The sequence below is a fragment of the Pan troglodytes genome, chromosome 3 (genome assembly GCF_028858775.2).
Source record: "Pan troglodytes isolate AG18354 chromosome 3, NHGRI_mPanTro3-v2.0_pri, whole genome shotgun sequence".
Taxonomy (NCBI): Eukaryota; Metazoa; Chordata; class Mammalia; order Primates; family Hominidae; genus Pan; species Pan troglodytes.
In genome coordinates, this window is record NC_072401.2 from 114,571,938 (window position 1) to 114,595,984 (window position 24,047).

Below are 24,047 nucleotides of genomic sequence, written 5' to 3' on the forward strand. Positions count from 1 at the left end.
CTAAGATGAAATGGACTAATTCCTTGAAAAGTACAATCTACCAAAACCTACACAAAAAGAAATAGGTGATCTGTAAGTCTGTATCTATGACAGAAATCAAATCAATGGTTAATAACCTTCTAATAAATAAAGCACCAGGCTCAAATGGTTTCACTGATGAATTCTACCAAATATTTAAGGAAGATATGATAACAATTCTCTACAATGTCTTCCAAAAAATGGAGACAGAATACTTCCTAGTTAATCCTATGAGGCTGGTATAACCCTAATTCTAAAACCCGATAAAGACAGGACAAGAAAGGAAAACTACAGACCAATATCTGTCATGAAAATGATGTAAAAATATTGAACAGAAAGATTTATATACCATTATCAAGTGAGATTTATTCTGTGTATACAAGGCTGGTTCACCATTCAAAAGTCAATTAAGGTAATTCATCACATCAGCAGGCTAAAGAAGAGAAATCGTATGATCATATAAGTGAAGGTAGAAAAAGCATTAGACAAAATCCAACACCCATTCCTCAAAAAATAAAAAGAATCACAGAAAACTAGGAACTGAGGGGAACTTCCTTAACCTGATAAATAACATCTACAAAAGGCCTATAGCAAATATTAGACTTAATGGTGAGAAACTAGCTGCTTTCCCCCTAAGACTGGCAACAAGTAAAAATGTTTTCTCTTACTCTCATATTCTACATCATACTGGAAGCTTAGCTAATACAATAACACAAGAAAAGGAAATAACAGATATATTGGGAAAAAAGAAATAAAACTCTCTTTGTTCACAGATGGCATAATTGTCTATGTAGAAAATCCCAAATGGTCAACAACAACAATAACAAAGACCTCTTGGAACTAATATTGATGATAGTAGGATCACAGGATACAAGGTTAATATACAAAAGTCAGCTGATTTCCTATATACCATCAATGAGCAATTGGAATTGGAATTTTTCATTAGCACCAAAAAATGAAATACTTATGTGTAATTCTAATAAGACATGTATAAGATATATATGAGGAGAACTACAAAACTATAATGAAAGAAACCAAAGGAGATCTAAATAAATATTCCATGTTCATAGATAAGAAGACTCAATATTATTAAGATTTCACTTCTTCTCAACTTGATCTATAGACTCAATACAATCCCAATCAAAATCTCAGCAAGTTGTCTTGTGGATACTGACAAACTGATTCTAAAGTTTATATGGAAAGGCAAAAGACTCAGAATAATAAACACAATATGGAAGAAAAATAACAGAGGACTGACACTACCCAACTTAAGACAATATAAAGCTATAGTAATCAAGACAGTGTGGTACTGGTGAAAGAATTAACACATAGATCAATGGAAAAGAATAGAAAGCCCAGAATAGATACACACAAATACAGTGAACTGATTTTTGACCAAGATAAAAGGCAATTCAATGCAGAAATGAGAGTGTTTTCAACAAATGGTGCTGGAATAACTGCATACCCACATGCGACAAAAAGTGAATCTAGTGGCAGATATTATACTTTTCGCAAAAAGTGATGCAAAATGGATCAAGAGTTAAATGTAAAATGTAAAACGATAAAACTTCTAGAAGATAACATAGCAGAAAATCTAGGTGACCTTGGGTTTGATGATGAGTTTTTAGATACAGTACCAAAAGGATAATTCAGGAAAACAAAAATTGATAAGTTGGGCTTCTTTAAAATTTAAAACTTCTGTTTTATGAAAGACACAGTTAAAAGAATAGAAAGACAAGCCACAGGCTACAAGAAAAAAAATCTTTGCAAAACACATATCTGATAAATTGTAGCCATTATATACAAAGAAATCTTCAAACTCAACAACAAGAAAACAAGCAATCCAGTTTACACATGTGTAAGTGATCTGAACAGATACCTTATCAAAGAAGATATACAGATGGCAAAAGATGCATATGAAGAGATGCTGGACATTACATCTCATTAGGAAATCACAAATTAAAACAAGATGTTGTTTTACAGTACAAACCTATTAGAATTACTAAATACAAAACACTGACAATACTGAATGCTGGCGAAGAGGTGGAACAACAGAAACTGTCATTCATTGATGTTAAGAATGCAAAATGGCACAGCCACTTGGGAAATCAACTTGGTAGTGTCTTAGCAAGGCTAAACACAGTCTTACTGTACAATCTAGTGATCATACTTCTAGGTGTTTACTCAAATGAAATGAAAACTTAGGTGCACACAGAAATCTGCGCTTGGATGTTTACAGCAGCTTTATTCATAATTGTGAAAAATCAGAGGCAACCAAGATATCCCTCAATAGATGAATGGATAAACTGTGATATTACAGTTTACAATGGAATATTATTCAGTGACAAATGAACTGTCAAGCCACAAAAAAGTATGCAGCAGCTGTAAGGGCATATTGCTAAGTGAAGAAACAAGCCCTTTTGAAAAGGCTACATACCATTTGATTCAAACTATATAACATTTTAGAAAAGGCAAAACTTTAGAGATAGTAAAAACATCAGTGTTTTTCAGAACTTTTGTGGGGAGAAGGGGAAGTGATGAATAGATGAAGCACAGGGAATTTTTAGGGTCGTGAAACTATTCTGTATGATCTTGTAATGCTGTGTGATCCTGGAATACATGACACAATGTACTTGTCCAAACTCATAGAACTGTACAACATAAAGAGTAAACTCTGATGCAAATTATAGACCTTAATTAATTAAAAAATAGAATAAAATCAACAACAAAAACATTTTTCCGAATTATAGAGATTACTATTGATAACATGTTCATGTATCTCTTTCCAAATGTATATATGTAAATGTATCATAATTAGTTTTTTACATACATGAATGAATTTGATATTTCTCCCTACACCGCCAAAAATCAGGCTTTGACTAAATACAGAGTAACTTTTTGCAGAGATAGTATTTCTTCTAGCTGTGAGAAGGAAATATCCTTAATTTCTCTAGGAAATTCAATATGGATCCCAAGGGATGTGTCAAATTCTAGGCATTAGTGGTGTTAACTGGACTCTAAAGATACATAACTTTAGCATTTTTAATTATCAATGTTCCTTCCAATGTTCTTAGGCAACAACAAATTTTGCATTCTTTCATACATTCATGCATTCATTCATCTATCTAAGAAAAAGTTACAGAGCTCATATAACACGTCAGTTAATGTTTTTTGGCACCAGGAACTTGTCTTAGTGGAGTTTGTATTCCTATGGAGAGAAAAAAAAATTCAACAAATAAGAACCCAATTACCTGTATTACTAGAAGTTGTGGTAGGTGCTAAGAAAGAGGACACAGGTTTGTATAAGAGAGTTTTACAAGGAGACCTGGTTTGGCTTGAGTTGGGAATGCATTAAGGGAGGCTTCTATGACCAAGTTATACCGAAGTTGAGATTTGAAGGATGAGTCAGATGCAAGAATGAGGACAACATTCCAGGCAGAGGGAAGTACACATGCAAGCCCTGAAGTGGGAAAGACCTTGATGCACATAGGGACTGAAAGAAGGCCAGTGTCACTGGTGTATGGTGAGGATAGAGAAGCAAAGAGGGTCCAGCTCATGAAGGCTTTGGAGTTGTTACTAAGTTTAATGGAAATTTATTGGAATTATTTGGGCATTGGCTAGGTGGAAACAATTCTATAATTTGACACTGTTAAACTGAGAGGAATGGTGGAGGGATGGAGTAGAAGTAGGGTAGCTGATAGGATGTTATGGTTATAGACCTGGTGAGCAGCAGTGGTGGCTGGTGGCTGTGGGGATGAAAAAAAAGTGTACAGGGAAGATATATTTTGGTGGAAAAATTTATAAGACTCAGGGATAGATTGAATGTGGACAACTCCCAGGTGTTTGGCTGGGTACTATTCACTTAGATGGGGAAGCCTGGAGAAAAAAACATTTCGGGGGAAAAAATCCAAAAATAGTATGTGAGACATCAAAGTGGATATGTCAAATGGGCAGCTCAGAAAAGAGGCTAGAACCAGAGATAGGAACTTTGGATTGAGCACATATATGAGATTTACCACCATGGGAGCAGATGCTGCTGGTGGGGCGCATGTATAGGCTAAGAAGAGAGGAAGCCCCAGGACAGTTCTGAATTTGAGTTCCGATAGAAAAGGAGGACACCTCAAAGAAAACTGAAGCAAAGCAGAAAGACCATGAAAAGAACAGGAGAAAGTTGAGTGCCAGAACTAAGAAAAGAAAATTCCAAAAGAAGGAAGAATGTCCAACTGTGAAGTGCTGTTAAAAAGTCAGATAATCTGAGGACTGTCAAATCTCTATGAGATTTGGCAACGTGGAGGTCACTAGTAATTTAGTAAGATATTTCCTAGTATCTTAACCACATACCTAGACGGAACTGAATTTCTAGATATCCTCCTCTTTATTGTTCTCACCTTTTGTTCCAGGACTAACTTCATTTTCAGTTCCTCTTCACTTTCCCAAGTTATTTTCCTATCCATCTATTCTCCTCACTTTGGGCCAATAGAAAAGTATAACACAGGGAGGAGGGGAGGTGGGGAAAAGAAAACAGGACAAAAGTTAATGCAACATGGTATTTAATTTTGTGCATTCTTCACAGAATTGCTTTTCCTCCTTGTATTTGCCTAAGTATTTCATTTACTTAGAAAAACAAGTATATTTTAATTTAAAATATTATCTGTTTCATCATGCTCAACATAAATGTAATCCTGTGTTGTCTACTCCTGAAGTGATTAAACTATAAATAGAGCTTTCTTTGCAACTTAATTTGCTATAATCCTTAGCATAAAATGAAGATGTCCTTAATGTGGAATGCAAATACTATGATATGGCTGATGTCATGAGGACTTGAAACGTTTCATCCTCTTTCACTAATTTTTTTAAAACATTCATATAAGAAAAGCCTTGGCATTAAATGCTGAGAAATAGGTGCTTAGATGGCCAGAAATTGACTGGGTTTGATGGCCTTCATGATACAAAAACATCAACTGTTTTAAAAATAGTATTATCTAAGACTGAAGATTTCTTTTAAGTGAGAAATGTATTTTGAAATAAAGGAAAAGAATGTCAGTGATGTTTTAATGGCAATTTTTGAAAGTAGTCAAAAGACACTCCGGTATATATCGTCATGAATTTATGACTAATGACTAAAATAATTTAGAATTCTGCTTAGCACTAATCAAAATCCAGTTAAAAGACTGCTTTTGTACTTTTGAAGCACGTAAGATCTTTGGAAATGCATTACTGAATATTATTTGTGCTTTTAATGCTTCATCGACATTTAGGAGTACAAGCTTTTATTGTCAGTGTTTTAAAAGTCAGCTATATAAAGTTGATAGAGTATACATATTAAATATATCCATTAGTCATTCTCAGGAAGTGGAATATGTACACACATCTGAATATTTGCTTAAATATAAAACAAGAGTAAGATGTTTAAGCTTCAATGTAGAGTAAAATACTGATATTTGGGTTTTAGGTTAAAAAATATTAGTTGTGATTTTTGTCCCCCTTTTCCTCCATGCCTTTGATTCCTTCCCTCTGAAGACAGACAAAATCCTGACTTAGGCAGTGTTTTTTAAAATACCAAGGGTCTCAGAAACCTAGGGTTTGATAAGTAAGAGGAAGAGATCAAATTCTAAATCTGCTTTGTCCACATTGTCGTTCTGCAGCTTGTTGTACTTTTCAGTGGTGAGGTAAGAATATCACTCCTACTTATGTTCCTGTTCCTTAGGTGAAACACTACCACCTTTTGTTCAAAAGTTAGATGCTGGGGTTGTTGCTGTTGTTGTTTTCTTCTTTTCTTCCTTTACTTTTTAGATTTTGATGGAGACATGGTAGGAAGTCTGGGCTGGGAAATGAGGTGAAAAAGAAAAGCAATTAGTTTGTCTTTATACAAAATAAAACCTTCTAAAAAACCTTATTATCACAAAAAGAGCTCTACAAATCTAGATAGTTGTTTTGAAGAAGAGAAGAGAATTGTGAAAAACATGTATAATTGGGAGGGCTGGGCACAGTGGCTTATGCCTGTAATCCCAGCACTTTGGGATGCTGAGGCAGGCAGATCACCTGAGATCAGGAGTTTGAGACCAGCCTGGCCAACATAATGAAACCCTGTCTCTACTAAAAATACAAAACATTAGCTGGGTGTGGTAACACACGTCTGTGGTCTCAGCTACTTTGGAGGCTGAGGCACGAGAATCGCTTGAACCCAGGAGGCAGAGGTTGCAGTTAGCTGAGATTGTGCCACTGCACTCCAGCTTTGGTGATAGAACGAGATTCCATCTCAAAGCTAAACAACAACAACAATAACAACAACAAAAACATGTATAATTGGGAAAAAACTGAAAGAGAATGCAGGATCATAAAAATATAGCAAACGAAGTGAGTGGGATTTAAAATTAGTGGAATAAGAAATAATGGGTAACAACGAAGAACATAATTTAGGTAATAGTATAGTATCTTGGGAGCCCTCCTGGAAGTATCTAGTTATGGACAGTGAGCAGCAGAAACAGGATGTAACTCAATTCAGCATACTTGATGGTTGTGGTAACCCTAGAAAATGACTCCAGGAAATAGGTGATAATCCAATCAGATTGAGAGGCTAATGTTCATGACAGGGGTGCCCTAGCAGACAGGCAAAGCTGAATAGGCAAAGCCTATTCAGGAGGAGAGGAATTTTGGCTATTTAGTAAAATTATGAGCAGTTGGTCATAGGCAAATTTTATGAGTAGGTAGCCCTTCTGAAGTCTTAGGCATATAATTAACCTAGGTTGGAATTATAATTTGACATCAAAGTTTAAACTTTTTTATCTGAACCGAGATGCAAAAGTAAATTGGTCCTGTGTTTTGGAGAACTGTAAAAGAATTCCTTAATTCCTTAGCAAAATTTGGAAGTCAGTATCAAGTGGTGAGGATAGGAAAGTTGAAGAGACTGCGGACCAGGCAAGACCTTATCGGTTGATTTAGGAAGCAGCAGTGACAGAGGCCAGACAGGTAACAAGAGAAAAGAGAAGGTGGAAAGTAAGAGACAGTTTTAATTGCTACGATAGAAAGATGGGATTTTGAAAAGATTAGCTATATGGAATAAAATTAACCAAAAATTGATCCAAGATTATAAGAAACTATTTCAAGACTCATTAATTTTACTATTGCTGTCAAACACACATTAAATCATTTTCCATTTGGGTCAGCTATAGGCATGAAGGTTCATTTGTGAAACAATTTCTGTAGAGTATTGTTCCATGATCTGACATGCTTCACAAACTGTGTTTGTACATCCAACTTAAAAGTTGAATAGTCTATGGTAATTCTACCATCATGTTTGAAATTTTCTTACCTCAAACAAAAAACCTGATCATATTGTATTACTCAAATGTGTGTAAGACTAGATTTAACTTAATGTATACTAGTGTACAGTGTGAGACTGCATAAACAAACTTTAAAGAAATTGGTTATACATATTTTGATTTAACCTACAATGAAGTTAAGAGAAATCCTTAACCCCATTAGAGATTTGGGAGAGGGATGTGGCAACTGCTAACTTATAAATATTTTGCTAATGCTTAAATTTTACTAGCTTTCTTTCAATTCCTATTTTTACTCAAAAAATTATATAGTATTTAAATTTATAATTTGTATTCAGTTATTCTAGCTTACTGTTATATGGTATGGCTTGACAGAAAGGACATTGTCTTTTTCTCTTCTGCAAAGCAGAAAAATATCCACTAAACACAAAAATATACACAGCAAGTGTTAAAGTAGCCCTCTAAACCTTATGAAGACTTTTAATTCCTCAAATAGTACTTCAGAGCAACTGGATTTAATATCGTTCATCCAGCAGAGGGCTACCAAACTCCATTAGTTTCTGTGAACACACATGACAAAAAAATTCAGATGGGTTATTTCAGTGGTTTTCAGATTGTTTTAAGCAGCAGATCCTTTTCTTAAGATAAGAGTTTTACAGTGTGGAAGTGAGATACACTCTCTGCTTTAATTGGAGAAGGGCCTCCAAGCTGCCTCTCCAGAAGGCCCAGAGAGGTGTGGAGGATAATTGAAACCCTCCACTCTGATTTATCCAAAAATACACTTCCACATTTAAAGTCAGCTCTTTTTGGGTTCAGTCGTAATCCTTAATGCTGACACCGCATGGAAAATATATAAGCAGAATGATGCCCAAGTTATAGAAGTTCCTCTTCCTGGATTTTGTCTTCAATTATAACTGTAGTTCCTACCGTGTGGTTGTATATGTTGTTAGTTTGTTTTTGTTTTGTTTTGTTTGGGAAAGGTGACATTTCATCTCCAATCTAATGAGTGAGAAAGATGCTTATTCTGACAAATTTTCTTCACAATATTTCATAGGTGTGCCAAGCTGACAGATTGGTTGACTCTGTACTCTTTTATTTTATTCCTGTAACTGGGCCAGTTTCTGCCCTTAACTAAAACTGGATCAATTATAGGAGTGAAATAAAGGTCCATCTCCTGCCTATTTATTACTTTGCTTTGGTAATAAATCTATTTTTAAAAGAACCTATTACAGAGACTTCCATTTGGAATTATGCATACTTGATGTCAAATGGTGATTGTTCTTTGTTGTGTTTTTCCATTCGAAACAAAGCTTTTGTGAGGCGTCCCTTTATTCTGATTAAGGCCTGGTGTAAATCTTTGATAATGAAGCCCATTAACAAAAATGACTATAAATAGCTATACTTCTATCAGGGATATTAAATACTTTCTCAAGCACACATGCTCACTGATTTTAAGACTCATTCCACAGTGTTCCAAGTTGCGTGTTAGATTTTTTTTTTTCTTGAGACGAAGTTTTGCTCTGTTGCCCAGGTTGGAGTGCAGTAGCGTGATAACGGCTCACTGCAACCTCAGTCTCCCAGGTTTAAACGATTCTCCTGCCTCAGCCTCCCAAATAGCTGGGATTACAGGCACACGCCACCATGCCTGGCTAATTTTTGTATTTTTAGTAGAGATGGGGTTTTGCCTTGTTGGCCATGCAGGTCTTGAACTCCTGACCTCAGGTGATCTACCCACTTTGGCCTCCCAAAGTGCTGGGATTACAGGCATGAGCCACCGCGCCCAGCCAGTGTTGGATTTTATCATTACCAAATAGTCATAAAGAGTGTGAGCTTATTAATGATGCTGACCATTCAAAGTGATCAGCAATCTCTTTGCACACACACTATCTCTGGGGATGAGTCTATCTATTTCCAGTCCATCCATCGTGTTTTGGTCTTGTAAATCTACTTTATTATCTTATGCTTTTATATTCATGTTTTGTTTCAGAACAATAATCATAGTAGTATCATTTATTGATCTGTTACCAGTGTTTTACATGTGCTATTTCACTTGGTTCTGTTAGGTAGATATTGTCTTTATTCATGTGAAATGAGATTGAAGCCCATAAAGGTGAAGTAATGCACCCAACATAGAACCCAAATTAGGATTCAAAAGCCCAAATTTGATGCCCTCTACCACATAAAGAAGCTTTATTTCATAGCAGTAGCAAAACCATTATTTGATCAGTTAATAAAAAAGATGGTTAAAGTGGAGAAAAAACTGATATATGCGTAGTTTAAACATTTTATTTCAACTTGAAACATGTAAGTTGGACATTCTTTTACCAATGATCTGATGTCCAGTCAAGACCTTTTATTTAAGTATATTTTATTTAAGAAGTTTCCAGAATTTGGGGTTTAGCTTTGTGTTTTTAAAAATAAACAATACCTATTTGTAGGCATTGTCTCACTGGTTTGTTATCTGTTAAAGGCAGTCAGTAATTAAAGACACTTGCAAAACAATCTGATTGTAGAACTTCTAAATATTTTCGAAGCTTCCTCCCCAATCTTTTTGATTTGTTTCAGACATACCCATAATTCAATAGCAATATTGTAGAAATTCCTTTTTATTAAGTTCTTACAAAGCATGCATCTTAATTTTCATAAAGCAACAATTTTTGGAACTCATTTTTATTAGATAATATAAGAGTTATTTAAATTATGTAATTGCAATAGCAACTAAAATAGGATCAAAAGGTTTGGGATAAACATACTTGACTCTTGCTGAGCATATAACTTTACTAGTGGAAGAAGAATGTACACATATTATAGAATGGCTAGTAAGCTACAAGCTTTTAATGTATGGTGGGCATCAGTCAGCATTTATAGAGAAAATGGAAACATTTTCTTAAGTAAAGTTTCACTGAGAGAGCTTCTACTCTGTTTTTCAAGAAATTAGGGGAGAGAGAATTTACTCCTTTTCTGTGAAGACATGGGATTTAAGCTATGTGTATCACAGGACTTGAAACAGAAAAAAAAACTCTACAGATGTTTTTATTTTACAAAGTTAGTTGGGTTAAATATTGCCTAAAGTTTCTACCTGAACCATCAAGTTTGGTTTTCATAAAAAGCTTTTAATTTGTGAGAAAAATGTTATTTGAATTCTTTCAATTACATCTTATCAGATTTTGGTGATGCTTTTGAATTCTCAAATGTTTCAAGTTGCAATTCTCTGTTAAGATTTATTACATCATTATCAAAACTTTGTATTAAGAAAAGAGTATAACTTTCTGAAGTCCCGTAGTACATATTGTTTCTGCCATTCATTTGATGCTTAGATTTCTCATTTGCTAACATTTATAATCATCTGTTCTTATGCAAAGCAGTATGTCTTGGTGGAGAGGTAGTGGAAAAAAACAAAAAACACCCATGAAATAAATCTGTACTCAAAGAATTCAGCTTGCTTAACTTCCCAACTAAGTGATACTACTTTGGGGAACCATAACTGCTTTCCTTACTCCATCCCTTTTGTTTCACAGTCCCTTGTTCACAGCTCAATTATTTGAAGTCTTTATAGATCTGTTTCTCTCTTTTGTTGTTTCTGCCGTACACCTGGTTGTCTTTGACATTACTTCTGCCAGTCTTTGTGGTCACAAGTGACTTGTGGAGCAATTGAAACCAAGTTCGAAGCTTGAGTTTTGTTGTAAGTCTCGGCAATAAAACCCAGGTTATAAATCTGCTGAAGGGCTGGTTATTTATTATTCTGCTCTTACCCTTAGAGTATTGCTTTTTGAGGTCTCAGATGACTGTGAAGAGGGCTCCCTATTGGACTGCGCACCTTGTGTGGACATTGACCTTTGATATCTGCCCTCTTGCCTGGAACTTTTCAAAATAAAAGCTCAAGTTTGCAGGGAAATGCACTTAGGAAACGAAAGCAATTTCCCTGCTTGCTTATCTTTCAGTGGTTCCATTTTCCTTCAGTTTTGCCTAGCAATTCCTTATTATCATTCCAGCTGTTTGTTGCTTTTAAGAAGTTATTTATATTTTATCCAGTATTTCTAGTTTGTTTCAGCAGTAGTGTTTGTCTGAATACCTGGCTCCTATTAGCTGGAAACACATGCTGTTCATACAGGTGCTTAGTGTTTTGGTTGTTGATGTGATTTAGAAGTGATATAAAGACCATGTCACACAAAAAAGCTCAAACATGCTTTACCTCTGAAAATGTGGTTTCTAAAGAAGATTTTATTTAATTTTATACTTTGGTTTCCATATTTATGGAATATAAGTTTGCATGAGTGGGCATAAAATGAAAAGTGCTGGTCATGCTGTTATTAGTCTGTTCTCATACTGCTAATAAATATATACCAGAGACTGGGTAATTTATAAAGGAAAGGGAGATTTAATGGACTCACAGTTCCAAATAGCTGGGGAGGCCTCACAATCATGGTGGAAGGCGAAGGAGGAGCAAAGGCACACCTTACCTGGCCGCAGGCAAGAGAGTGTGTGCAGGGGAACTGCCCTTTATAAAATCATGGGATCTTGTGAGTCTTACTCACTATCATGAGAACAGCATGGGAGAAACCTACCCCATGATTCAATTACTTCCCACTGGGTCCCTCCCATGACACGTGGGGATTATGGGAGCTACAATTCAAGATGAGATTTGGGTGGTCAAACCATATCTCATGCCTAAAGCAAGAAACAAGGAATCCCTAGCAATAGATTTTATTTGCAGTTTAGTTAAACAACAGGTGCAAGCATATCTTATGTCTGTTGGTAAAGAAATGAAAATGGATCACAGAAGCTCTTTCAGAGGGAAAAAAAGAGTTAAATATGACAGCATCCAGAAGCATTAATAATCCAGATGTTTACAACTTCATAAAAATTGCCAAGTACGCATGGATACAATAGTCATTTTCACCAGGTGAAAAATGACCAGATGGTAGCACTTCAATTCTCTGGTGCCAACAATGCAGCCACAGGGGGATTGTTTTTTGAGTGGCTGTGCTATTGAAACATGTTTTATAAGTATTCTATATTTATTGTAGTATCTGCTGCACAGGACTTTACTAGCCATAGAATTGGTTGTTGGAATTGCTGAAAGTGTTTATGTTTGTGTTTTAACAATAAGGGCTTTGGGTTGGGAAACTGGAGACCTGACACTTTATCATTGATTTCATGTTTGATCTATAGTTGATTTGGATGTGCTCTAATATTACATTTTGCCATCTTTCTATTGTTAATTTTGAAAAATAAGAAAATATTTTTGCTAATTATTTACTGGCCAAGCATACTGAATTCATGGTCTATAAAAAGTACAGAATAATAGCTCAGTCATTTAAAATCACATTTACAGGCTTTTAAGCATTATTAATTTATATGTAAATACAAAATTATTTTGTGAAAATTTAAGATACACATGGCTTAAATTTAGAGTCACATAAAGAATAACAATTAAAAATAGTTCTGTCCCAATTAGGAGAAATCAATCTTTTTCTTTTGCAAATAGTCTAATTAAAATATTCTATCAAAGGTTTATCCAAATGACACATCTAGTTGACACTGTATAAATGTAAAACTTACAGGTATTGATCAAACTTACCAATAAAATTGTTTCCCTTGAGATGCTAAAGCTGTTAACATATAATTTCTGAGTAAAAATATAATTACTAAAGAAAACAACAAATTTCTTCATGGATAAAGGCACGACATAAATGAGCACACAAAAACATCCTCAGTGACCTTGAGGGTTAAGAGGCTTGAGATAGAATTTTCACATTTTAACCACAATTCAGTGCTTTTCATTTGACCAAAGTAAAAGGGCTAAGAAATATACCCAGAGCTTTTATAAAAAGCTGTTACAAACCAAAAGGGGAAGTTATATGTGTTTTAAAGCATGGCAATAAATAGAGGAGTTAGATATTAACTGTAATGTTCCAATCCTTTAATAGACTATGAGGATTTCTTATCCAAAATCAGTATATTTTTTGGAAAAAAAACCTTGTGAGCAATAGAATAAAATATCATTTATGAGAAGAAAGCAGCCCTGAGAAGCCATTTGAAGATATTAGTTTCAAACTTGGGCTAAGCATTTGAAGATTTTGAAGCAGCTTTCTATCAAGATGTGAATATTAGTAATTGCAGTCACTGTAGATGATACAAAGTGACTGAGGTGTTCCAGGAAGGCTGAAAAGAAACACTTCTATGGCTGGATTTTCATATCCATGAGGACAAGGGTTTTGTCATTTTTGTTACCAGATCCCCAGTGCTTCCTGGCTGGCTCATAGTAGGCCTTTAGTAACTGTGTTTGATAAGAAGATACAACCATAAAAAGAAGCTGTGTATGCTAATAAGATGGGGACAATAAGAAAGTTTTTATTTTAAATAAAGGATATTTTAAAAGGAAAATTTTAAGTTCAATCCCTAGGCTTTCAGTTTAAGATACTATTATAGTAAATTAAAAGAATGATTTTAACATCCTGGGGCTTTTCTGACTCTGGAATAAATTTCTTTATTTTCTGTCAAAGAGCACACAAAATACATTTGTTTAGGAAGTTCTAGTGAGGGGATTTTTTCATCAGAAGAGTTTTCACAACTAGCAAATCCAGCCTGTTTACACAGGCAGACTCCACAAGCTAGGCTGTTGCACACTCATCTTTGTCCATTTGGGAATGAGTGATTGAGGCTGGAGTGGGGTTGGGAGGATGCAGGGGGAGACAGAATGTGTATGGAAATGTCTTTTGCTTCTGAACTGTGGCTTTTTCAGTGTTCCCTTCTCTGTACCTTTCCCTTCCCTCTGCCCACTGCAGTGTGGCTGCTGCCTGTAATCCCCAGACTTCCTCTGTCATAATAAAGGGAGGTCTGTGGTGACAGAATGGTCACTATTTATGACCTACACTTTCTGCGGCTCTATCTTCTTTATGTCAAGGGGTGTCCCGAGGGTAGCTTTTCATTCCTTGTCTGTTGGCCATTGTTACTAGCTAGAAATTTTCTGTGAAACTTCAGAAGTGTTATGAGCTTGAGAGGCATACACTTGGGGGGTCTTGAGACTGCTTCTACATCTCCTTCTCAGCCTATGAAAACCGCCTGTTTTGATTTGGAGCTGGAGTGTCCTTGTTTCCTTTCCTCAGGCAGGAGTAGAAGGAAGATATCCTTTGGGCATTCTCATTTTAGCCAAATCATCTCCTTGTGGAAACATTCTTATCACAAGAAAGTAGGATCTATTATATTATGAGCAAGCTTTGCTTGGTAATTTTGCATTATCAAATTGGCTTTTGGGTTTGGCTTCAGGTAAAACAAATTGAGAGTGCTATGCCATTGGACTCACTTAGTTTGCTTTTCCTTACCTCGATCACTCATTAGTCCCAAAAAACAGAGGAAGCCTCAACTATGGATTAACACCAGGAACTTGATTAGAATAATGAACTCTTGGCACATAGTTCAAACATAGTGAAGTGAGCACATTCTTTTTTTTTTTTTCCCTGATTAGGTGATGTTTTAACTGTCTTTGTAGTGCATCTGCTTCTCTTTCCACTTAGCACCCACACCACATTTGTGGTAGAGTGACGATATATGCTGTTCAATTGCATAGCTGCTTCTCCTGGGCAGGGCTAGGGAAAGTGAAGGGGGAGATTAAGTTGCATGTGGCTAGCTCAGTTGTTATTGAACGCTGCCTGACTGATGCCTGATGTCTGCAGAGGATTTTCTTTGGAATTTGATCAATGGAGTGCTGGACAGTGAGGACAGCAAATGGCCATTTTATCTCCTGTCTTTAAAATAAAATATGCCCTCTTTGAAGGGCAGTCTATGCTGGCTCTCAAGTTTAAATGTGAACGGACAGTGTGCTCCTTACCTTTGAAGGCAGACACAAGTTTATCCCATTGATGGTCATGATGCTTTGTGGAAAGAATCAGCTTTTGTTACGAGCTCAAAATTCAGCCAGAATTATATCTCTGCTGGAGGTTTGATGGGAAGAGCCTTTTAATGTGGTGCATGCATCATTTCAATGGCTGTGAGCTCCTGGGATTGGAACCTGGTGCCTTGTCTGTGCAGAGGTCAGCTGGTGAGTATGAGCTACTCTCTTTCCTCAGAGAACTGATACCAATTATTTTCCATTCAAATAGAAATCATAGTTAAGTTTGAGCAACACAAGTATACAAGAAGGAAAGATTGTAAAAACATCAATTTCTCATCAGCTTACTACTGAATAAGTTAGTTATAAAGAGGCAAAGTTACCACTGTGTAGGAATGTCTAATCTGCCTAGCTTTCTTAAAAGGATTATGTGCTACTATCTCCTATGGGAGCAATCTGTTCCTTAATTAAGGAAAAGAGAAATAAAAATCACACACTAAGAATGGACTTGTGATGAGTTTATTTTGTTTACAAATATTTATACTAATTGTCTGGGATTTCCTGTTTTGTGATTTGAATAGTAAGAGCCCTCAATATGAGGGCTTTTTGAGTGGGTTCCTTTTCCGAAGTGGGTTGATTTAAGAGCCCTGAACCTTGGCCCTCCTGCCCTTGAGAGCCATCCCAAGGAAAGATACCTGGAAAAAATTATTTGGCTTCTAGTGTCCTCATCTATAAAAACATGGTGACTCTGCTTCTCTGTCACACTTAAAGATATTATGAGAAAATGTAAGCAAAGTAGTGTAATTATGATTCTTAAAGATGTGGCAATCACAGTGCTTTGTGCAATGTGTATGTCGGTCAATCTAACATCTAACAAACTGTCACCTGGTTCATTACCTTTTCTTTATGAGACAAAGATAAAAAGAGCTGTCATACTTATTTATAGAAAGTAAAAGAGTCTTAGAGACTAAGACTCTTAACCATGCCTAAATTTTTTTTTTACTTATTAAGTTGAAGTTTAAAAAATGTGTAAAAATGTATAATTTTCCTGGCATTAGAAAACAACATAATGAAATTAATAACTGTTTGATTTTACAAGAGAGTCTATATTGAGCTCATTAAAAGCCAATGAAATAAAAGGTTTTTTTTGACAACAGGAACTCCTCACTTTCTTCTCTATCTGTGCTGATGATTTTTCACTTTCTTAATGAGGTTTCTAGAAGAGGAGAGGATATTTTGATAGTGTATCAGCAGATTCTAAAGGGGCAGTGGAAAGGTCTTGTGCCAGAAGAAGCTGGAGTCACCCTCACAACAGGAAAACCATTGCAGGAGGCTTAGCCACATTTCCTTGGGACTCATGCTATTAAGCTAAATGGACATCCACCAATCAAGTAAGACTTGCTTGTTGCGAACATTTTTTTAAAAGTAGAAGGAAAGAAAATGCCAGATGGCATTCAGAACACCCTGTGCTCTAGTCTTGCTGCTTTCCCTGAACCACCTTCTTTCCTAATGACTGCTTTGACACCACAACAGCTGATTCTCCAGAGTACTTCAGAGGACAAAATGTTTGAGGTATGCTATGTCAAGTGGTAGACGGTGACTCCCCTGGCCAAGGAGATAGAAGAATCCTCCCCACATCCACACATTATCTTCCCAGAAAGCCTGAATGCCTATGTGTATTTCTCTGTAAATATGTAAAAGGTTTTTCAGACAAGGGAGTTTGAAGGGCTTAGATACTAATGAAGCTGATTTGTTTTTATTTTTGTTTTTTTGGAACATGAATTTTCAGCTGTTCAGATCAGAGAAAGCTAATGCTCCCCATATATGATAAAAACTGCTCCCTTCTCTCCCTTCCTCTACCCTCTGTAAGTTGACTGACCATCATATCAACAATACAACACTGATCCATGCCATGGTGATTACTGTTTCCTTTGACTTTCGAATCAGATTAAGTGCTAGGTTCTCTGTACTACTGTGGAATGAATTTTGCTTGCTTATGGGATGTTTTATTAATCTTAGTGCTTTCAACTCAGTTTAGGTAAAAGGAAAAATGATAAATTATGTTATATAAACTATAACATGTACCATCCACATTAGTATTTTCCCTCCTAGAAGAGTTGCTCTCTTACTATCTTTATGTAGTGCAAAAAATGAGACTTTACGTTCTTCATTTATGGAAGCAGATATGTCATAAGGGTTAGGATACAAAAACATATCATTTTCTAGGAGAGCATTTTTAATGTTATTTTACTCTTTTCCTAACAATAGCATATATGTAGACTCAGATTATATTGTTTTACTATCAATGATTATAATAGTGAAAACCCTTCTCCTAAAATGCAACAGTTGTGTGTATTGGGAAGGAATGTCCATAGTCCTCTATATACAATATAGTGGTATGATTCTGTCTCCAGCTAAGAGTGAATAACTAAGAAGTGAGTGCCATCCTTGGCATCCTATTAGACCTCGATAAAACTATGGCAGTATAGGTAATTGGAATACTATAGAGAACTTCATCTTCTTGAGTTAACAGCTTGTATCCTCTTTCCTCTTTCATTGAGCCTCCCTATTGGGTGTATATACAGCAACATTCAGAAATACTAATCCTGCTTTACTTCATCACATTGCTTTTCAAGTAAATTTGCATTTAACAAAAGCCTTTGATAATTAATAATGAGTACCTGTGTGCCCTCTTTGAGTGATAAAGAGTGGCTTGGGTGGTGCCTGCTTTCCTCTTTCCCATTCTCTATCCCTGCCTTCCTCTCCCTCTTTTGAGCTCCCCCCTCTTTCTCCCAGGAAAACCTCGCTGAGCCCAGATTATATTGTTTGTTCACTGACGGCTCTTTTCTCTGCTTAATGCAGCTCCCTAATTCAGCCTCACGTGGATCTGTAAATGGTACAGTGAGGACCCGGCTACTTCTAGCCCTTCCCAGACCTGCTCACCCCTGTATTGCCACGGCAGTGGCAAGTAACTCCAACTGTGCTCCTCTTCTCCCAAAACAGCAACGTCGATTCTTTACTTTAAATGAACCTTGGAGAAGGAAAGGGCTGTGAGATGAAAAAGGCAGGAATTCATGTCATGTGCTGCAGCAGAGCAGCCGTAGCAACGGCAGTAACAGCAGTAGCACGGCAGCAGCAGCAGCAGCAGCAGCAGCAGCAGAGAGTCCTTTAGCGAGACTGCACCATTTTCTTCTCACCCTGCATAGAGGTGTGGTTGGAAGCAGCAATAAACTACCCACCCCCTAGCAGTTTCACAGAGGTGGCCTCTTCCTGGCTCCAGTCAGAAGACACAGTCTGTCTGGAGGAGTCCCCAAAGACTGTTCCAATTGGTGATGTGTGTCTAAGGATGGCTTTTTCAACTAGTAGGATGCTTCTCTGCACTTGCAGCCACCCAACTGCTGAAGAGCTGGAAGTCTAGTGCTCCGCCTTCCCCCGGGACCATTTCTGAGTGTGGGTGCACACCTATGCCTGTGTGCGTGCAGGTGTGTGCTGCTGGAGGTCTCGGTTTGGGACCTTAGTTCATTGTAGTGAGTTGTGGGTGCTGCAGAGGCTGGAGCAAGATTATGACCTAGCTCGGGGGCAGAGTGGATTATCTTGTGAGTGTTCTGGCTGCCAGCCATTGCCCTGGTGGAGAAAATCACATCTCCATAGAGCTCTGAAATCACCTGGATTGCTGGGGAGTGGAAACTGATCCTCTGCTACTGCTTCTGCTGATTTCCTCTGCAAAATGGCTCACGCTGCTGCTTCTATTAAAAAAGTTCGAGAGGCTGATCTGGATGAAAAGGAAAAAAATCTTGAGAGAGACAGAAAAAAACAACGGAAAATCCCCAGAGAACGTATGGAACGAAAAAGAAAGGTATGAGGAGCATCCTTTTAACCCTCTTTCTCTGCAGCTCTGTGTAGCACCATCAGCCTCAGAACTGGCAACTTCATCTTCCCTTCCTTCCCTCATTCCCCTGCACCATTTCTAAGCTCAGTTTGCAGCCTAGAGCTCATGCCTACATTTGCTGCATTGGGAGGAGATGCTTGAGCAGGGTGAATTTCCTTTGCTTTGACCAAGCAAGGCAAAAATGCCTCCACTTCATTTTTCTTTTTTTTTTTTGTCTCAGTTATCTTTATTTAATCTCAAAGCTAGATGCTTTATCTCTTCAGGCTACTCTTAGTACTGGGCACAGAAGAAGGAAGGGATTGATTTACGGTTGGAGGGTTAAAGTATTTTCTTCTTCTTGTTCCTCATCTCTATTACTGTATCTTTAGCAGTGTGTCTTCTCACTGACTGTATATTTGATGTAGACCTCTAGTTAAGAATAAACTACAGATTTTATGTGCTCTCTTTTTCCCTCCTGGAGGTTTACACCAGGTTTTCACTTCTTAGTGAAGCTGCACTAAGAATATTGGTGCAGTGAGCTGTGTCTCTGCATTTTTAAAATTTTAATTAATTTTTTGTTTTCTATCATTAATCCTTTAATTTTCTTTTCTGAATATGGCAATGAAATCAAAACAACCAAGGTTAAACAAGGGATGAAATGTTGATTCCTTTTACATTGAACTATTGTTTCTTTCTCTTAAAATATTGTTTTCCTTTATAATAGAAATAATCTTACAACTTGATGGAACTGAAATACTCATTTAGTCAATGATCTAGATCTATAAAGAAAGACCTCTGTAAATGTTTTAATTAACAAAGTAGGTCACTGAATAATTTCAGAAGATGATAAATGGCATATTACATTAGCAGAGCATTAAAATAGTGGTTTGTAGACAAGCTGTTGTTAAACATAGCTCTGGGATTAGGGATGCAATGGGGATCCATATACTTAATAATCCATATGCTCAATGGACTCTTTTTTTCTTCCATAATAGATATGTTTACCTTTCAATTTGGGGGATGTTGTCGTTGCCTCATTTTTGGAAAGACACTTGAGAACCAACATTGAGTTGAGATCTTACTGCATAGGGATTCATTGCATTTCAGTTTACTACTTATCTCACCACCAACTAGATCAAATGACTGTTACTAGGCTACAGAAATAAAATTAGCAGTATATAATGATTTCCCTCCTGGGGAAAACTTTAATACTGCTTGTCTGACCTTTAAAAGGCCGTGTTGTTTCAAGATTGCATTAATTCTTTTTTTTAGTATCAAAAGTATTATTAGCCATTTTGTGGAGGTCGACTTCCTTCTTGACAGCGACTGCAGTTCTGTTTCTAATGCTCTAAATGGAACATTATTGTATAAAGTAATTTTCTGTGATTATATCTTTTTTATCTTCTGTTCTCCAAAACACAGTATATGATTTCTTGGCTAGCGGCCCTTGTCAGCATTCAGCTGTGACCTAGCAACTTTGCTTAGCTAGAGTACCATGCATACACCTGGAAAATCACTTGATCTCACTCTGGTTTGTTTCTGTATCTAGTTGAATGTTTTTCCCTTTCCAAACCTTGATAAAAACAGAAAAACTGAAAAACTGTACTGTTAAAATAAAAGGTGCCAGTTGTTGTTGAGAATCTCAGTTGCTTGGATGCTGCATTGCTTTAGCTTGAATCCAGAACCATAGGCAAGATTATTGGTTAGTAATGTGGTCATATGACAGGATCATCTGGTCTTCACATGTAGATACTATATCTAAGCTAGAACCAGAGTAAATTAGGAAAATAAAGGCATAGCTAGTATTTGTCCTTGTTCCTCTTTTTTCATGTGCACCTATTGCTCCTCCTCCCTTTTCTACTGCAGATATTTACACAGCACAACAAACTTGCTAAAAGAGTGGGTGTGCTTTTTAGCTATATTATATTTATTTTCTAGATAGACAATCCCTCCCCCAACCCCACCACACACACATAAGCACTGAACCAGTTTTCAATTTTCTTTTGAAAAAAGAAATTTACCTCATGATCATACCTTAAGGTGTACATCACACCTTAAGGTATACATACCTTCATGATAGTTCATGAAGAAATGAAAAAAAAATGGTAGCCTATTATTGGCATTCTGGAATACCATCTGCAGAAAGTAATTTTAAAATTATCATCGTTTATTTGCTGATGCCACTTTATCATCATAAGGGAAAGCATCAGTTGTAGAGATGATTGAGTATATCATTTTCATATCCATTTGTAGTGCCTCTTACTAATGAAACTGTTTATTTGAAAAATTCAGATGAGATCCACCCCAATGCAGATAAAAGCCAATTATGGGGCTCGAAAGAAAATAAATAAGCTGATTTTGAAGGATTTTTACCAAGGTAAAGATATTGCACATTAAAATCAATTAAGCAGTCACATTTAATCTTTATTTTAATATTCTTTTGTAAACTTACTGTTAATTAAAAGAATATTTGTATTATTATTTTGTACTCCTTAAAACATTTAAAATTAATTTTAATTATTTGTAAACTTGAAACATGTTGCATACTTGACTATAACCCCTCTACCAAGTTGCCAGTGGTGTTGTATTAAAACAATATATACTAAGAGATCTACTTTCAACCTCATTATAAGCAGAACTTATCTTAGTATAATATGTTCAGATTTCTTTGGGCTATACTCTGGTTAGCTAATATTTAAATATGGTATAGTACCAAATATCTATTGTATGTGTCATACTATGTAGAGCTAGAATAAAACTAAGCTTTAAACAAATAGGCAAAGATTAAGATGAGTTAAACTAATTTAGTATGTTTGCTGAAGAGTTCATTAATCTGGAATTTTACAAAAATCAGAATATCTCTATTCCAATTATTAGCTTATATTAGCAAGTAATTTCTTTGTATGTCCAGATTTTGCCAGTTTTTATGTTGGAATCTGAGAATTTTAGAATTGAGGAGGATGCCAACAAAAAATGGTTAAGTGATTTATCAGCGTTTTCACAAATTTGCGAGACTTAGTTCTAGAAAGTGATTTGAAGTTTAATATTCTTTCCACAACTAGATACTATTTCCCAACTGTACGTTTTTTAAAATTTGAAAAATACATAATTTTTAGAGAATGAGTAAACAAATTTATTCTTGAAAGTAAAACATATATTTATTTTATTTATTTTAAAACTTTATTATAAGTTCAGGGGTACATGTTCAGGATGTGCAGGTTTGTTACACAGGTAAATGTGTATCATGGGGGTTTGCTGTACAGATTATTTCATCACCCAGGTGTTAAGCCTGGTACCAATTGGTGATTTTTCCTGATCCTCTCCCTCCTCCCAACCTGCATCCTCCAATAAGCCCCAGTGTGTTGTTCCCCTCTATGTGTCCATGTGTTCTCATCATTTAGTTCACACTTATAAGTAAGAACATAAAGTATATATTTAAATAATATTTATCACTTAAATTTAGGATCACCATAAATTTTCAAATAAATCAATATGTTCACCATTTCTCAGCACAGACAAACTATTGTCCAATCAATCATAATGTCTACAACACTCACTGGAATCATATGACTTAAAAGGCAAATGTATGACTAGTTCTTAACATCCTGATGCTTAAAACATTCTTTTTATTATTTTAATTTATACTATTAAAATGCCAGAGTTCACATCTTCTGAAAAAATATTTATGATCATTTATTAAGTACCCATGTGGTCATGTATCTGACACTTTACACACATCGTGCTGTTAACCATGATAACAATCCTATATATTAAGTATTATTCTCTGGATTTCACAAACAAGGAAATTGCTTAATCACACACAAGTAGCATGTGGCAGAGTTGGGATTTGAATCCAGGTCTGTCTGGCTCTAAAGTTCATTGGAGAAAAAAAGTAATATTATTTCTTGGTCTTGTACCTACACTGGGTGTAGATTATAAGGAAATCACTTATTCCACCAATGCTTCAATTTCTTCACTTCTAAATTACCTTCCTACAGCTGAAAGAAATTTAAATACTGTGATAGTAAATTAAATGATGAATTTGAGGGGGAAATTATGTAAATTCGTGTTGGGATTCTATCAAAATTGCACCAAAATATTTCATGAGATTTCTTGGAAAATCAACTATTAGAAGTCAACATTTGCTCTTCAAATTGAGGTCAATTACTGGCAATTATAGACTATGATATATAATCATTTTTTGTCACAATTTTATTAGGACTTCAAGTTGTATTTGCAAATCTACTTTTATTAAACTGATAGGTGATTTTGCATGGGATTAAGTAGAAAATTTTTAAAAAGCCTCCTTTTGAGTTGTTTTCATTTAATTTCACAGTAAAAGGTTCTGATTAGTTATTTGCTTTTAAAAATGTACACAGTTATTATCTTGGTGAGAACAAGACTTATTTCTAGGATAGGCTTTGGGGAAATCTCCCCCCCCCCCCCACCACATTCTTCTTGTTCATTTGCTTATTTAATTGATAGCAATCATAATACTTATTGAGTATATATAATAAAGTTCTCATCAAGTTGTAACGGGACATGGAGCAATGAAGATTTTTAGAAGTTATATTAGTATTTTTTCTCAATTTAAAGTGTTTTATTTGCAAGTTGAGAGTGGAATGTATTCTATAACTTTGGAATTGTGTTATAAGAATGAGTTGAAAGTGAATTGTGTTATAAGAATGAGTTGAAAGTGTGTTATAAGAATGAGTTGAAAGTTGTGTTGTAAGAATGAGTTGAAAGTGAAACATAGTGTAAAACTGCGCATGCTTTCCCTGGTGGTCTGTGGGTGAAGACTGCAGTGTAGGAGGAGATTGGACAGCCTACTCATCCCTCTCATTTTTGAGCCTTCTGCTTGGGCACTCAGCAGCCTGTTTCTGAAGGGAAGTCCAACTACGGAAGTTGCAACACTTAGTCAAGAACCATGTATGCACAAAGATGTCTGGACACCAAACCAAATACACTGTGATTAAAAATACAAGTCACAGCCAGAATAACATGGCACTGTATAATGTGTTACATTCTAGAACTCTACAAACATGGGAAA

The 24,047-nt window shown here is 35.9% G+C and overlaps 1 protein-coding gene across 50 annotated transcripts in view; it reads left to right on the top strand.

Annotated features, from left to right (window-relative positions):
* Positions 1-24,047, top strand: part of ANK2 (ankyrin 2) — a 684,795-nt gene that overhangs the window by 400,244 nt on the left and 260,504 nt on the right. For 2 of the 50 annotated variants that reach the window (XM_054683342.2, XM_054683332.2), the window contains exon 1: positions 18,435-18,985. The exons of 42 other annotated variants lie outside the window; for them this stretch is intronic. In XM_054683342.2, coding sequence (XP_054539317.1) covers positions 18,857-18,985 — 129 coding nt within the window. In that variant the 5' untranslated portion in view covers positions 18,435-18,856. Of the gene's footprint in view, positions 1-18,407; positions 18,986-24,047 lie in introns of those variants that run through there. 6 more of the 50 variants (XM_054683340.2, XM_024356198.3, XM_054683308.2 and 3 more) reach the window with 5 other exon arrangements.